Here is an 11,160-nt window from a genome sequence, read left to right on the forward strand (position 1 = left end):
TGAATGGTTGTTACCTATATTACAGAATCTAAAGATTTATATATATATATAGATTTATATATATATGATAATATATATATTATCAGTGGTAACTCCATTTTGTCTACTGTATAACCATTTTATGCTAACACTGCCATTCTGCTTTTGTCACATGAATTAACTAACCTTTTTAAACTACCCTTTTTTTATGAATGTAATGTTGGCTGAACTTCTGAACTGAAATAGAAAGTATTGACCAAATAAGGCACAAACGGGAACTTATGTACGGTCTCAGCAATTTAATCTTGAATCATGTGATGTATGGGAGTTTCCAAATAAATGATTTAATATCTTGTTATGTCTAACATAAGCACAAAATAAGGGAAATAGAAATTGGCATATAATCACCTTTGTTTTCGCTTGGCTATATAATCTGACTGAAATCGCCTAATAAACAGGAGAGATTTTTGACGCACACTGGTGTCAGACTCAATTATTTCTCCTCCGAGCTGCTCGTACTTTTCCAGGGCTGTAACAGTGGGAAAGGCCTCCGGAGGTGTGATCCGAGTACGGAGACGGTCCCTACGTATGCAGTAGAGGATATTTATTTACAGTATTTACTGCACCGACACACTTTATTCGAGCAAATACCCAGTATGTACCTGGCAGATACCTGGAATGCGCCGCTCCTCACCTCTGACAAGCCCCGTTGCATTTGCCTTCCCAGCCTGGGTTCATGCCTGGCTGACGGGCGGCTGATCTGTTAAATTATAATGATTAGGATTTAATAGGCTGCAATGCTTCGCGTGTCTACCAGATGGCATAAATTCATGAATTGTAATGCAGTATATATATATATACTGTGCAGTATTGCAGCTACCGGGAATAAAATGCTTCAATCCCTGCCTTGAAAATAACCCAATGCACTCGGGCAGAAAACAGTCACAAACCTCAATACACCCGGGTATACCTGAATTCGTGGGACTAGCCGAGCTCGAATAAAGTGTGTCGCCAGTGTAGTAATCCTGCTGTTTTTTGTCACATTTATTTCATGCGTGCACAAGTTTCACAGGAAAGGACGAATTAAGCAGTATCATGGGGAAGCTTTGGCCACCAAAAACATCTTCGGAGCAACTCCATAGTCTTTGTGACCCCCTTGTGCCTGGCAGCAGGTAGGTTGTAGTACTATTGAAGAACTTGAAGACATAATGCGTTGATGGGAACATACTGTAGGGGGGATAAAAGAGAGAGAGGCAAAGAAGGGGGGAAGAGAAGTAGGATATGATGTGTTGAAGGAGGTGAACTCAAAATTGCTGATAGAACCATAAACTGGTTTAATTCAAGAGACTGGGTGGTTTAGATGAGTTGATAGGACATCGGAAAAAGGATTTCTACCTCAAATAATTTGAATGGTTGTTACCTATATTACAGAATCTAAAGATTTATATATATATAGATTTATATATATATATATATAGCAAAAAGAAAAAGAACAATAGGCACTTCGTCGGGTAAATCAATATGGTGGGTGCAAATCCTGTATGGTACAAATAGGCAATACGATATCGTGTGAGGACGAATATCAGAGGCAGCACAAAAGCTGCCTCTGATATTCGTCCTCACACGGTATCGTATTGCATATATATATATATATATATATATATATATATATATATATATATATATATATATATACAGCTAAACCCCGTTATAACGCGGGTCTCGGGGTCCACCCCGAGACCACCGCGTTACTAACGGGGTCGCGGAAAAAAAATGGCCGCCGCTTTAATGCAGATTCATCCCGCGGGACAGGAGATGGGAGCGGGCATGTCCCTCCGCTCCCCGCTTCCCCCTGCCACAATAATGTCAGTCTTTCCCTTTATCCAGCCCTCTTTTTAGTCATATAATCAGATATTTCTGTTTAAACACATTTTGTTTTGGTGTTTCCTAGTTGCAGTGCCAGTGATCACTCAAAATGGGAAGTAATATGTTTTGGTTGTGATGTTCTAATGTCTTTATCTTCTCTCCTACAATCATAGATCAGCATATATTCTATCCTTCCGCTGGTTATAAGGTGTAGCTGATTGGAATACTTCATTCTGTTTTGATGTGGTACCTCCTTCCATCAATGTAGACAAACGAATCCACGAATATACTAGCTGTTCATATTGGATATTTCTAAAAAGATGGACTTTCGCCTTACTGATGCATCCATTTTTGCCTTCATTTGATCCTTATCAGGACAAGATTCTAAAGACACTATAAGCAATGAGAGATGCTGCTACTATTATCAAGCGGGTCTTTTGGCCGCTGTAATTACAGTGTGCAAATCATATTATGAGCTGTCTGGGTTTTGGATCCAGCTGTTGCATCTGCACAAAGCTTTGAATTTGCCAAAAATGCTTAAGCCTGTATGATTATACCCTTATAAAGGGCAGTGTCAACTTTCCTTGTAACATATGGAATGCAACTGCATGTATGTAAATATCTGCAGCTTACTTCCAAGCGCATGCCTCGAACTTCTGGGCAAAAACGGGATTATGCCCCTAATAAAGATGGCGGCCGTTGGAGTAATGGTGCAGATGCGCATGTACTATATCATCAATCACCTAATTATTTGCGCATGTGCGAGCTGCGCACTTCTCGCGAGACTGTGACGTCACTATGGGCAAAATAATGCCACAGCCCACAAACAAGATGGCGGGCGCAACAACTATATGTCCACTGTGCATGTGCAATGCACGGATTGAAGTCTCGCGGGACTATACGCAGCTGCTGAGTGCTGTAATAATACCGGAGAGATAGAATTGATGAGGCAATTGAATGCATCTGTAACTAACTGTTTTTTGGCGCGAATTTTGAGTTAATCTCCTGCCTATTTAAACGCTCTTGAGACATAGCCTTAGCACCACTCGTGAGGAAGCCTTTGCGGGCGAAACGCGTTAGTGGGCTAATTTTAATTTTTGCTGCTGCTGACCCTGCCTGCCTATGTTCTATTTTGAACCTTCATCAATGTCCTATATCCTTGGACATTAATAGTGGACTGTGCTGTGCTGTTTGATGGTTGCAGTACTTCATCTTGCCAGGAGCTGAGTATCTCAGATTATTTACCCCTCATTTGTTTCCCCATCTTATTTGCATTTTTATGTATTTGGGTTACTAAATGAAGTTTTGTATATGTATGCCTTTTATTAACATCATCTGTACTGCAACTAGCTTATCATAGTGTTTTTTACACTCCAACTGTCATCAATTCAGCACCATGGTTTTCTTTGATTGTATGCTTTTGTTAGTTTGTATTTTTGACCTTTTTGTATGATGTCCTCTAGACAATAATATTCCTTGGGACCGGCCGGTCTGATTTACTTCACTGCAGGAAATTACCTTTTCCCTCAGTGAGTTAGGTCTATTCTTTGGGGCATCAATTTTTCTTGTATTTTTATTGGGTTGTGTATATATTAACTTTTGTTATTTTCTGTTGTCCACTAATCTATTATAGTCAGGCGGGTTCATTGGTCAGCTGTTTGTTTTTCTGTTATCTTTTGGATTTAATTAAAGTACCCTTTATATTTTTGCAATTATTTGTCTGAGTGCTATTTTAGAGGTTTCTTTTTCTTTTGTGTTTTCATATTTAACTTTTCCTCAAGCACCACCTACAGTTTATTTTTAGGTTATTTAGACATTGCATTAATCTTTTGGAAGTGATGCGGTATTCATTTTTGTGTCTTTGTTATATCTAATTGCTGTCTCTCAGTGTTCTTTAGAATACCTGCTCCACCAATATATATTTATTTGAATAGGGTTTACTTTTGTTGAACATAGATAATGGATTTTAATGCTAGAGAGCAAGAGCGTTTGAAAAATGCAGATGAAATATTCTTTATGGCCGATGTTAGCCATATCCAGGCATCTACATTGGCAACGACTGTAGGAAAGGATAACATTAAGCTCCTCAATGCTTTGATGCGTAAACGGGCAAGAGTCTGGTGGAATAAAACTGCCTTAGAGAGGTATTTAGATCACAAACTAATACCTAGGGGTCTAAGGATTAAGACCTTTCCTGCCTTTCAATTTAGTGACCCAAACCATAAAGTCAGATGGGAGGGAGTACTTAATCAATGTTCATTTGAATTGATGTCCATTCTAATTGAACATGACTCTAACACCTTTAAAGAGGTTTCTCTAGAAATAGAGGAGATACAAAAAAATCTTGAGCCCAATGATTTACAATTTGTGAAAATAATAGAGGAAGATATTGTCAAATACGAGACTGAAATCACGGATATTAAAAAAGTAAAGTTTAATCGTGACTCTATTGATTATCAAACAGACAAAGTATACAATTGGCAACAAGGCAAGAGGATAGCGAAGAAATCGAGACCACGAAGTGTAACCAACCCATCTGCTATATCTGGTGCGCCATCAACAGATATAGACTCGTCGGATTATGAATCCAGGCAGTCAGTGGAAGGCGATGCTGTTCCTGCTTCCTCTTTTTTAGGACAAGGCCACGGTCAAGATCAAGCACAAGGAGGACAAGACGTGGGAAGTCGTCAGCTAAGAGACAGGATCCGATATGGCTACAGAGGCAAAAAGAGAAGGGGCAATCATGCCAACTGGTGAGTGAAGAGCTTACTATTATTAATCTTTCTGATGTTGTCCTTACGGAAGACCAATCATTCGTTCTTAGGAAGGGTCTAACATTTTCTCCCACATACCATATCAATAAGTTTGATTGGATTAAAGATTTGAATCTCTTTTGTCGCAAGTTGCTCCTTACAAAGCACTTTTCTAAAGCTTTGGGTTATGAGAATAGCAGTCAGGATAATGCCGAGGTTCTCAATACACAGGAATATGAATTAATACAGGATTTGATTACTCCATTAGTACCAAATATTGGGACAGGTAATGAGTTGAGCTTGGTGTCTAACTTTAAGCCAAAATCTACCTTTTGTCCTCCTATCCAAACAAACTCGTGTATAGAGATTTTTGCTAACCTTGTTACAGAGGATATCCTTAACTTACCCAAAAAGATAGGATCAAGCAACCTAACTAGTACTCAATGGAAAGCCCTTCAAGATCTATGTGGCATGTCCAATGTAGAAATCAAACCTGCAGACAAAGGTGGCAATGTGGTGATCTGGCCAAAAACACTATATGAAAAGGAGGTCTTCAGACAGTTGAGGGATATAAGGTGTTATTCCTCACTCTCCTGTGATCCAACGGAGAAATTCAAATTGGAGTTGGATTGTCTTCTGGAGAATGCTTGTTCACAGGGTACAATCACAACCTCTATTTGTCAAGGCCTGAAGACCAAATTTCCAGTATCACCTACCTTATACATGCTACCAAAGGTTCACAAAGATTCCCAAAATCCACCTGGGAGGCCAATTGTAGCAGGGATTGGTGGCATGAGCGAACCCATCAGTCGCTTTATAGATACCTTTCTTTATCCCATAGTTGAGACTCTGCCTACATTCTTACGTGATACTATGGATGTGTTATCAAGACTGGACGAAATGGTTGTAGATGAAGGTGTACTCTTGGCAACTTGTGATGTTGAGTCACTGTATACCTCGATTAATCATAAGGATGGATTAGAAGCCTCTTATAAATTTCTAGGAATGACATCATTAACAAAACCATTGATAGAATTTCTGCTGCAGCTATTATCATTTACTTTGACACATAATTATTTTCTTTTTAAGAATAAGTTCTATTTGCAGCTTAGGGGGACAGCAATGGGGGCAGCATGTGCACCCTCATATGCAAATTTATTTTTGGGTTGGTGGGAGAGAGAAGTGGTTTTCTCCGAGGCCAACAGTGCCATGACGGATCGAGTACTTTTGTGGTTGAGATACATCGATGATGTTCTGATCCTCTGGCAGGGCAGTGCGGAGGATTTTCAGGAATTTGTCGCTGTACTCAATCACAATAGTCTCAATATCAAGTTAACAGCTAAATTTAGTCATACCTCAGTCGACTTTTTAGATCTCAGTATTAAGATTGAGAGTAATGGGCACCTCAGCACTGATATTTTCAGGAAGGAGACTGCCACTAACGCTATCTTGCATGCTTCCAGCTCTCACCCCTTTCACCAAATTGCTGGAGTCCCGACGGGTGAATTTATTCGCCTTAAGCGTAACTGCTCTGATCCCCTCACATTTGAATCACGAGCGGTGGAAATGAAACAGAGATTCCATACTCGAGGTTACTGTAAAAGACTAATTAAGAAAGGATATGAACGTAGCCAGTGTATGAGCCGGGTTTCACTTTTGAAACCCAAATTCAAACCAGCAGATTCCAACAAAATAAGATTCATAGGTACATACAACCAACAGTGGAATCAGGTGCGGGAAATCCTCCAAAAACACTGGCCCATTTTGATGATTGATTCGGATTTGAAAGAGAAATTGGGCCCTAAAGTGGAACTTACCAGCAGAAGATCACCAAATTTGAGAGACAAATTGGTTCACAGCCACTACACTATACCCAGCTCTACAACTTTTTTGTCTACCTTTGACAAAAAGGTTTTTTTTAAGTGTGGTGGCTGTTCAGCCTGCAAATTTGTGAAACAAACATCCACCTTCAAGGATAGCAAAGGGAACAATGAATTCAATATCAAACAATTCCTGAATTGTAAATCAAAGGGAGTAATTTACTGCCTAATGTGTCCCTGTAATAAAACATACGTTGGTATGACTACCAGGGAAGTACGCTTCAGGATCATGGAGCATAGTAGAAACATTAAAAATGCAAAGAAGGATCTAGATTCATTTAAGAAGATTACTATGGTAGCTAAACACTTTCTGCATGAACATGAATCAAACAACTCACTACTATCTGCGTTCGCAATAGAGCGGGTCACCCTGGGGATACGGGGGGGTGACCTTGAGAGAACTCTGTTGCAACACGAATGCAGATGGATTGTGACATTAGGATCAATGATCCCGAGTGGTCTTAATGACTACTTGGGTTTTTCAATGTTCCTATGATATTACTCTGTTTTATGATTTACTGTTTTTGCATTACTGTATGTGATAATATTACCTTGTTTCTGTGGTTATAGGTGTTACTGTAGCGGTTATATGGGAACCTGGTAGTGACAGTTGTATTCTGAATATATATCTTTTTTCTAATTTTATTGGGGTTTTTTGGCTTATGGGAATTAGGTTCTTATTGTTTTTTAGGCTTAATTTATTAACAATAATGTCAGTCTTTCCCTTTATCCAGCCCTCTTTTTAGTCATATAATCAGATATTTCTGTTTAAACACATTTTGTTTTGGTGTTTCCTAGTTGCAGTGCCAGTGATCACTCAAAATGGGAAGTAATATGTTTTGGTTGTGATGTTCTAATGTCTTTATCTTCTCTCCTACAATCATAGATCAGCATATATTCTATCCTTCCGCTGGTTATAAGGTGTAGCTGATTGGAATACTTCATTCTGTTTTGATGTGGTACCTCCTTCCATCAATGTAGACAAACGAATCCACGAATATACTAGCTGTTCATATTGGATATTTCTAAAAAGATGGACTTTCGCCTTACTGATGCATCCATTTTTGCCTTCATTTGATCCTTATCAGGACAAGATTCTAAAGACACTATAAGCAATGAGAGATGCTGCTACTATTATCAAGCGGGTCTTTTGGCCGCTGTAATTACAGTGTGCAAATCATATTATGAGCTGTCTGGGTTTTGGATCCAGCTGTTGCATCTGCACAAAGCTTTGAATTTGCCAAAAATGCTTAAGCCTGTATGATTATACCCTTATAAAGGGCAGTGTCAACTTTCCTTGTAACATATGGAATGCAACTGCATGTATGTAAATATCTGCAGCTTACTTCCAAGCGCATGCCTCGAACTTCTGGGCAAAAACGGGATTATGCCCCTAATAAAGATGGCGGCCGTTGGAGTAATGGTGCAGATGCGCATGTACTATATCATCAATCACCTAATTATTTGCGCATGTGCGAGCTGCGCACTTCTCGCGAGACTGTGACGTCACTATGGGCAAAATAATGCCACAGCCCACAAACAAGATGGCGGGCGCAACAACTATATGTCCACTGTGCATGTGCAATGCACGGATTGAAGTCTCGCGGGACTATACGCAGCTGCTGAGTGCTGTAATAATACCGGAGAGATAGAATTGATGAGGCAATTGAATGCATCTGTAACTAACTGTTTTTTGGCGCGAATTTTGAGTTAATCTCCTGCCTATTTAAACGCTCTTGAGACATAGCCTTAGCACCACTCGTGAGGAAGCCTTTGCGGGCGAAACGCGTTAGTGGGCTAATTTTAATTTTTGCTGCTGCTGACCCTGCCTGCCTATGTTCTATTTTGAACCTTCATCAATGTCCTATATCCTTGGACATTAATAGTGGACTGTGCTGTGCTGTTTGATGGTTGCAGTACTTCATCTTGCCAGGAGCTGAGTATCTCAGATTATTTACCCCTCATTTGTTTCCCCATCTTATTTGCATTTTTATGTATTTGGGTTACTAAATGAAGTTTTGTATATGTATGCCTTTTATTAACATCATCTGTACTGCAACTAGCTTATCATAGTGTTTTTTACACTCCAACTGTCATCAATTCAGCACCATGGTTTTCTTTGATTGTATGCTTTTGTTAGTTTGTATTTTTGACCTTTTTGTATGATGTCCTCTAGACAATAATATTCCTTGGGACCGGCCGGTCTGATTTACTTCACTGCAGGAAATTACCTTTTCCCTCAGTGAGTTAGGTCTATTCTTTGGGGCATCAATTTTTCTTGTATTTTTATTGGGTTGTGTATATATTAACTTTTGTTATTTTCTGTTGTCCACTAATCTATTATAGTCAGGCGGGTTCATTGGTCAGCTGTTTGTTTTTCTGTTATCTTTTGGATTTAATTAAAGTACCCTTTATATTTTTGCAATTATTTGTCTGAGTGCTATTTTAGAGGTTTCTTTTTCTTTTGTGTTTTCATATTTAACTTTTCCTCAAGCACCACCTACAGTTTATTTTTAGGTTATTTAGACATTGCATTAATCTTTTGGAAGTGATGCGGTATTCATTTTTGTGTCTTTGTTATATCTAATTGCTGTCTCTCAGTGTTCTTTAGAATACCTGCTCCACCAATATATATTTATTTGAATAGGGTTTACTTTTGTTGAACATAGATAATGGATTTTAATGCTAGAGAGCAAGAGCGTTTGAAAAATGCAGATGAAATATTCTTTATGGCCGATGTTAGCCATATCCAGGCATCTACATTGGCAACGACTGTAGGAAAGGATAACATTAAGCTCCTCAATGCTTTGATGCGTAAACGGGCAAGAGTCTGGTGGAATAAAACTGCCTTAGAGAGGTATTTAGATCACAAACTAATACCTAGGGGTCTAAGGATTAAGACCTTTCCTGCCTTTCAATTTAGTGACCCAAACCATAAAGTCAGATGGGAGGGAGTACTTAATCAATGTTCATTTGAATTGATGTCCATTCTAATTGAACATGACTCTAACACAGCTGTTTGTTTTTCTGTTATCTTTTGGATTTAATTAAAGTACCCTTTATATTTTTGCAATTATTTGTCTGAGTGCTATTTTAGAGGTTTCTTTTTCTTTTGTGTTTTCATATATATATATATATATATATATACAGCTAAACCCCGTTATAACGCGGGTCTCGGGGTCCACCCCGAGACCACCGCGTTACTAACGGGGTCGCGGAAAAAAAAATGGCCGCCGCTTTAATGCAGATTCATCCCGCGGGACAGGAGATGGGAGCGGGCATGTCCCTCCGCTCCCCGCTTCCCCCTGTCACCGCGGGACAGCCCGCGGGGCAGGAGATGGGAGCGGGGATGTCCCTCCGGTCCCCGCTTACCTCTGATCCCTCCACGTGCCCGGTGCTCCCGCTGCCTGCATGGAGGTGGTAGCGGGGGGTTTCTTCTCCCCACCGCTGTCCCTGGCACTCCCGCTGCCTGCGCGGGAGGAGGGGGGGGAGCGGGTGGTGGTGCTGGTCGTGGCCTTTCCTCTGCTCCGACCCCACCCCACCCCCCGTCTGTGTAGAGTGAGAGAGTGTGTGTGTGTATGTATATATGGGAGACAAAGTGTGTGTATGTGGGTGTGAGTGTGTGTAAGTGTCTGTGAGTGTGTGTAAGTGTCTGAGTGTGTGTGTAAGTGTGTGTAAGTGTGTGTAAGTGTGTGTAAGTGTGTGTGAGTGTCTGTGAGTGTCTGTGAGTGTCTAAGTGTGTGTAAGTGTTTGTAAGTGTCTGAGTGTGTGTGTAAGTGTGTGTAAGTGTCTGTGAGTGTGTGTGAGTGTGTGTGAGTGTGTGTGAGTGTGTGTGAGTGTCTGTGAGTGTGTGTAAGTGTGTGCAGTGTGTGTGCAGTGTGTCAGTGTGTGCAGTGTGAGCAATGAGCAGTGTGTGTGCAGTGTGCAGTTTGTGTGTAGTGTGTCAGTGTGTGCAGTGTGAGCAATGAGCAGTGTGTGTGCAGTGTGCAGTGTGTGTGCAGTGTGTCAGTGTGTGCAGTGTGCAGTGTGCAGTGTGTGTGCAGTGTGTCAGTGTGTGCCGTGTGAGCAATGAGCAGTGTGTGTGCACTGTGCAGTGTGTGTGCAGTGTGTCAGTGTGAGCAATGAGCAGTGTGTGTGCAGTGTGCAGTGTGTGTGCAGTGTGTCAGTGTGTGCAGTGTGCAGTGTGTGTGCAGTGTGTCAGTGTGTGCCGTGTGAGCAATGAGCAGTGTGTGTGCAGTGTGCAATGTGTGTGCAGTGTGTGTGCAGTGTGTCAGTGTGTGCAGTGTGAGCAATGAGCAGTGTGTGTGCAGTGTGCAGTGTGTGTGCAGTGTGTGTGCAGTGTGTCAGTGTGTGCAGTGTGAGCAATGAGCAGTGTGTGTGCAGTGTGTCAGTGTGTGCAGTGTGAGCAATGAGCAGTGTGTGTGCAGTGTGCAGTGTGTGTGCAGTGTGTGTGCAGTGTGTCAGTGTGTGCAGTGTGAGCAATGAACAGTGTGTATGCAGTGTGCAGTGTGTGTGCAGTGTGTGTGCAGTGTGAGCAATGAGCAGTGTGTGTGCAGTGTGCAGTGTGTGTGCAGTGTGGCAGTGTGAGCAATGAGCAGTGTGTGTGCAGTGAGTGTGTGCAGTGTGTGCAGTGTGAGCAATGAGCAGTGTGTGTGCAGTGTGCAGTGTGTGTGCAGTGTGTC

General features: G+C 41.1%; 1 protein-coding gene across 1 annotated transcript; it reads left to right on the forward strand.

Annotated features, from left to right (window-relative positions):
- The first annotated feature begins 3,643 nt into the window (after window positions 1-3,643).
- On the forward strand, window positions 3,644-8,540 carry LOC142493677 (uncharacterized). The gene is made up of 2 exons (XM_075598107.1): window positions 3,644-4,598; window positions 7,365-8,540. Coding segments are annotated over exons 1-2 (795 nt in total). The 5' UTR covers window positions 3,644-3,804; the 3' UTR covers window positions 7,366-8,540.
- Window positions 8,541-11,160: the final 2,620 nt, after the last annotated feature.

This window comes from Ascaphus truei, chromosome 4 (assembly GCF_040206685.1).
Source record: "Ascaphus truei isolate aAscTru1 chromosome 4, aAscTru1.hap1, whole genome shotgun sequence".
Lineage (NCBI taxonomy): Eukaryota > Metazoa > Chordata > Amphibia > Anura > Ascaphidae > Ascaphus > Ascaphus truei.

Bases quoted from the DNA above. Each gene is read 5' to 3' on its own strand.
- LOC142493677 (XM_075598107.1), top strand. From the start codon at position 3,805: ATGGATTTTAATGCTAGAGAGCAAGAGCGTTTGAAAAATGCAGATGAA.